General features: G+C 44.0%; 2 protein-coding genes across 2 annotated transcripts; both read left to right on the top strand.

Moving 5' to 3' along the window:
* Positions 1 to 226: 226 nt before the first annotated feature.
* On the top strand, positions 227 to 538 carry GNI_229380 (hypothetical protein; the record flags this gene model as incomplete). Its single annotated transcript, XM_011135659.1, has 1 exon — positions 227 to 538. One exon carries the CDS (start codon positions 227 to 229, stop codon positions 536 to 538), a length of 312 nt encoding a protein of 103 aa, XP_011133961.1.
* Positions 539 to 814: 276 nt separating this feature from the next.
* GNI_229370 (putative Pol polyprotein) lies at positions 815 to 1,309 on the top strand (the record flags this gene model as incomplete). Its single annotated transcript, XM_011135658.1, has 1 exon — positions 815 to 1,309. One exon carries the CDS (start codon positions 815 to 817, stop codon positions 1,307 to 1,309), a length of 495 nt encoding a protein of 164 aa, XP_011133960.1.
* Between the last annotated feature and the right edge of the window lie 293 nt (positions 1,310 to 1,602).

Genomic DNA, 1,602 nt, shown 5'->3' with positions numbered 1-1,602 from the left:
TAGAAACCGATGCAAGTGATTACGCGGTTGCGGGAATCCTTTCATGCAACAGTGATGGGAGGTTAATCCCAATGGAGTTTATGTCGAAGACTCTATCCCAGGTAGAAATAAGGTGGCCAACCCGGGAAAAGGAAGCTTATGCAATAGTAGCGGCGTTAAGAAAATTCGACGTTTACATTCGAGGACGGAAGTCAATTGTTTACACTGACCACAAAAGCCTGAGTGAATGTTTACCGCGAAGAAAGGGAAAATTGCGAGATGGGCTACCACACTTCAAGAATACGATTTAACCATACGGCACAAGAGTGGTGCCGAAATGATGCATGTGGACGCGTTAAGTCGTCTAGAGAAAAGCGATACTATAGTGGAAGATCGCATGGTGTGTCCTGTAACAATAAATCAAGTAGATTCTCCGTTACCCAGCTTACGATTGATCCAAGAAGAACAAAGTCATGTACCAAATACGGAAGTTCAACGTTTCGGTCTCGTGTTAGAGCAAGGGTTACTGTTCCACCCGAAGGGTGATTCCAATCATTAGTCACTTTCACGAGAGCGGGGTCGGGACCCGTTGTGGAACGGTACGAACTTTCAAGTCCTGTCAGAGATTATTTTGGTGGCCAAAGCAAATGCAACGGGTGCAGCTCTATATAAAGTCATGTCTGATTTGTCAACGAAGCCGTTGTGGTACAGAGCGATTTCAAGGACTAATGCGTTCGTTTCCAATTAATCAAGTCTTCGAGAGCATGCATATTGATTTCTGGGCACCCTCAAGTTGTCAAGTTGTAATCTTAACTATGATAGATGGGACATCAAGATGGGCAGAAGGTGGGCAGAGGCTGTTATTGTTAGAGATAAAACTGCAGACACAGTGGTTTCAAGTTTTATTAAATCCTGGGTTCCATATGGAGTTCCAAAGGAGATTATTTGTGATAATGAAAAGTCTTTCCACGGACTGATGATGAGGGAGTTGGCCAAGCTTATGGGTACAGAACTTGTAGCTATTACCCCTTATCATCCTCAGGGTAATACCCCGGTTGAATCCTTTCATCGGCATTTAAGGAAGCACTTCGATAGGATCAGACGGACGGGTGGTTTAGATTTAGAGGAGGTATTGGCGCTTACAATGTATATATACAGGACTAGCTACCATACGGCACTTGAAGACACACCAGGTCGTTGGCTTTTTGGTGTCTCAGTGACCATGCCGGAAGAGCGGGAAATTGATGATTTAATGTTTGACACAAACGCTAGTCGAATTGAGTGGTTACAGAAAGAGAGGGGCCAAACTCTCGAACGAATGAGACTCTGAAAAGAATATTCGGAAGAGGAACGAACAGCGAAGAAATACCAAAGTCAAACGAGGGATGTTAGTCTTACAAAAAGATCCAGATCAAGTGGGCAAGAAACTCTGGAATTTACCCAAGAAGCTGATTTCTGTAAGTGAGTCAGGCTATCGGGCACGAGTTCGAGATATCGGTTCCGGAAAAGTTCAAGAGCGACATTGGAGTCGATTAAGACCCATTGATCCTCCTAAGAATCCAGAACAATTCAACTCTTGGTTGAATGAATTTGGTCAGGAAGGAATTGAACTAGGAGACGAAG

Source organism: Gregarina niphandrodes, assembly GCF_000223845.1.
Source record: "Gregarina niphandrodes unplaced genomic scaffold scaffold00241, whole genome shotgun sequence".
Taxonomy (NCBI): Eukaryota; Apicomplexa; class Conoidasida; order Eugregarinorida; family Gregarinidae; genus Gregarina; species Gregarina niphandrodes.
The sequence above is the reverse complement of the archived record's forward strand: the minus strand, read 5'-3'. Positions and strand labels throughout refer to the sequence as shown.